At 37.6% G+C, this 2671-nt stretch overlaps 1 protein-coding gene across 1 annotated transcript in view; it reads left to right on the top strand.

Moving 5' to 3' along the window:
• The first annotated feature begins 513 nt into the window (after positions 1-513).
• The window catches only part of NCKAP1 (NCK-associated protein 1), a 60699-nt gene continuing 58541 nt past the window's right edge, over positions 514-2671 (top strand). Inside the window, exons 1-2 of the mRNA XM_009329673.1 lie at positions 514-573; positions 977-1078. Coding sequence (XP_009327948.1) covers positions 514-573; positions 977-1078 — 162 coding nt within the window. The remainder of the gene's footprint in view (positions 574-976; positions 1079-2671) is intronic.

The raw sequence follows: 2671 nt of genomic DNA, 5'->3' as shown, positions 1-2671 counted from the left end.
CACGTGAGTGTTTCTGCAAATCTTCACTGACATAAATAAGGCATTCTAACTAAATTATTGTGAATCCCTATCTTTCCAAAATAGAAGTGAGGTTCCTTTTAGTTTGCAGTTTTGTACGTTGGAAAATTGCTTCAACTTAGTAATTGTAAGAATATAATCACACTTTTAACACAAAACAGAAATTCCCTGTTTATGGGGAAAAGCATCAAAATGGGGCAGTCATTTGTGTGTGCGCCTGTTATGCTTTGAGAGAAATATACCAGGTGAAAAACAGGCTAGGGGAATTCTGCCTGAGCATCGTCGTGCTTTGGGGGGAGAAGGCAGGAAACAAGACAGGAAAAATTAAACCTTGTCTTGACGTGCAGCTATGCCTTAGCCATTGTGAGTGCGGACTCTGTTTTCATTAATAGTGTTCCGATTTGGGGGCAATTACTCATGTTAAGCGGTCCACTGCCTACAGAGACGTTTCTGCTGGCATGTGTAGATAGCAGAGTCCTGAGCACACTTGCCCATATGGTGGTAGCTTCTGCTGTTACTCCTGTTAGTGAAGTGATGCAAGTGGATAGGTTCTCGGTAGGGGAGCATCAGTACTAGAGGTGACACCAGTTTTTCCTGCAAATGCCATGACCTGATTCCAAAATTGCGTATGTCTTACATACAGAGAGAAAGGAGGCACGACCACGCGGCTTGATTACTGTGTGACATATAGTTTTGCAAATCTGGAGATGTCACAGACACAACTCTGTGTATTCATACAGTGATTTGTGATTCAAATAGTTGTTTTCTTAAGCTGCAGTCGATACTGCTTGACAGTGGTAACTGGCTAGCCCTGATGGTGAGCCCCAGAAGTCTCAAGATTGGTTACCGTATCTTCTTGTGGATCTCTCTTCAGCTCAGCTGCAGCATAGCTGGTTGCTTGGAACACTTTTTTTTTGTTTGTTTTTGTTTTTTCACTTTTTCCCCTCTCTGAAAACAGTTGATTCCAAAACTGCTGTTTAAGATTCTCATGGCTTCCTCCATTGAAGATGATATCGAAACTCAAGTTACTAGAGAGAACCACACAATATGTGGTATTGCGGTTAAAGGAAATGGTTAAGGCTTTTTTTAATAACAGGAAGTGAGAGGTAAAGTATTTGTAGCTGCCTTACAGATTGCTGTAGATGCTGTCTAGGGAGTAGAGATTTTAAAGGATTAAGAATTTTCTTGACTGTTAGAAATGAAGCAGGAAAATTTTACTTCCCCAGGAATTACAGAAGTTGTTAAATATCAAGTTTCTAACTGCTTTTTTACTTCATCTTTCTGTGTAAATTTCAGTTTTGATGTCATTGTGCTTATAGCTGTTAATTGTTCAAAATTTCCTGTTTACTGACCTTCTGTGCTGTTGTTGTCTTCTGAAATAGTTTAAAGTTTGTTGTTTTTAAGATAGAGTATCTGAATGTATGTTTTTTTTGCCTCTGAGAGTGACATGGAAAATATGAAAAGGGGATTTACTAAGGTAAATAGTGGATGATGAGGCAAAACTCACACTTGATCTGTATGGAGGTGGATTTTTTGTTGCTGTTGTTATTTTGAAGGATGACCCTTTACTTGCTGCTTTCAGCTGTCTTTTGTACTGGGACCAGTATTAGTCCGGAACTTGGGAATCTTACTGTTGCGGTTTCTCTCCTGGTTTGTTCCTTCTACTTTTTAAGAATTTATCCTCAATTATCCAGGCTGACAATTGTATTACTGTTTTCCATGTAACTCTCTTGTCATTACTTGTCTACAACTAAACTTCTATAAATCAAAGACAGCAGGCGCTTTTTCATGCCATCCTGGCTCAGGTGAAGCTTGGATTTTGTGGTTACCTTTCAGAGCAGACCGAGGCTGTGTTGATAAGCTTTGTATAATGCTATCAGTACTGTCAAATAAGTGTATTGTTCAAGAGTGGTGGCAGAGAAATAATCGTGTTTTCTGTGGGCCTGTCTTTTGTTTGTTTATAAAGTCCTTGGATACCAGGAAGTATTTACAATAAGAGATTTCGTCTTAAAATATCTGAAGTATAGATTTAGGCAGAGCAAATCAAGAGAGTGTGATTTTGATGAATGTCGAAGCAGACCTACTGTCAACAGAACTGCTAGGGATAAAAGTTAAGGTTTTGAATTAATTAGAGTATATATTAGTCAAACGTTGAGTCTGTTATTTAGCATTGATTGCTTTGCTAGCAATATTCTGTTGTTCTGCATGGTACAGGTTTACCTTTGTGTGCAAAATTTTTTCTTAAAATGTCATTACAAAACAAATTCTTTTGACTTTCACAACTCTGATGATTACATAGTATCTGAAAAATGAGAATCTTAAACCAATTCTTAGATATGAACTGCATAACCAAACTGAAGTCATAGATAAGGAACAGAATAAATATTTGCAGGGGCTTTAGCTGACTTTACCATTCCAAACTAAAAATGCGGTCCCAATCCTATTGTGAGCACCACATAGCTTAGTATGAAGCCAGATTTAAAATCATTTAGCAGGTGATTATTTGCCAGTTAGTTCTTTAAAGATGCAATAGTGAGAATATTAGATTTCTGCCTGTATTGAGGATGTTACTTGTTAGCCATTTTAAAGACTGAGTACTTCTTGTTTTCCCTATTTATTTTCTCTTCTGCAGCAGTTAAAGTAATACTCTTTT

The sequence above is a fragment of the Pygoscelis adeliae genome, unplaced genomic scaffold (genome assembly GCF_000699105.1).
Source record: "Pygoscelis adeliae isolate BGI_AS28 unplaced genomic scaffold, ASM69910v1 Scaffold7, whole genome shotgun sequence".
NCBI classification, from domain to species: Eukaryota; Metazoa; Chordata; class Aves; order Sphenisciformes; family Spheniscidae; genus Pygoscelis; species Pygoscelis adeliae.
This window is presented reverse-complemented; position numbering and strand designations above follow the sequence as displayed.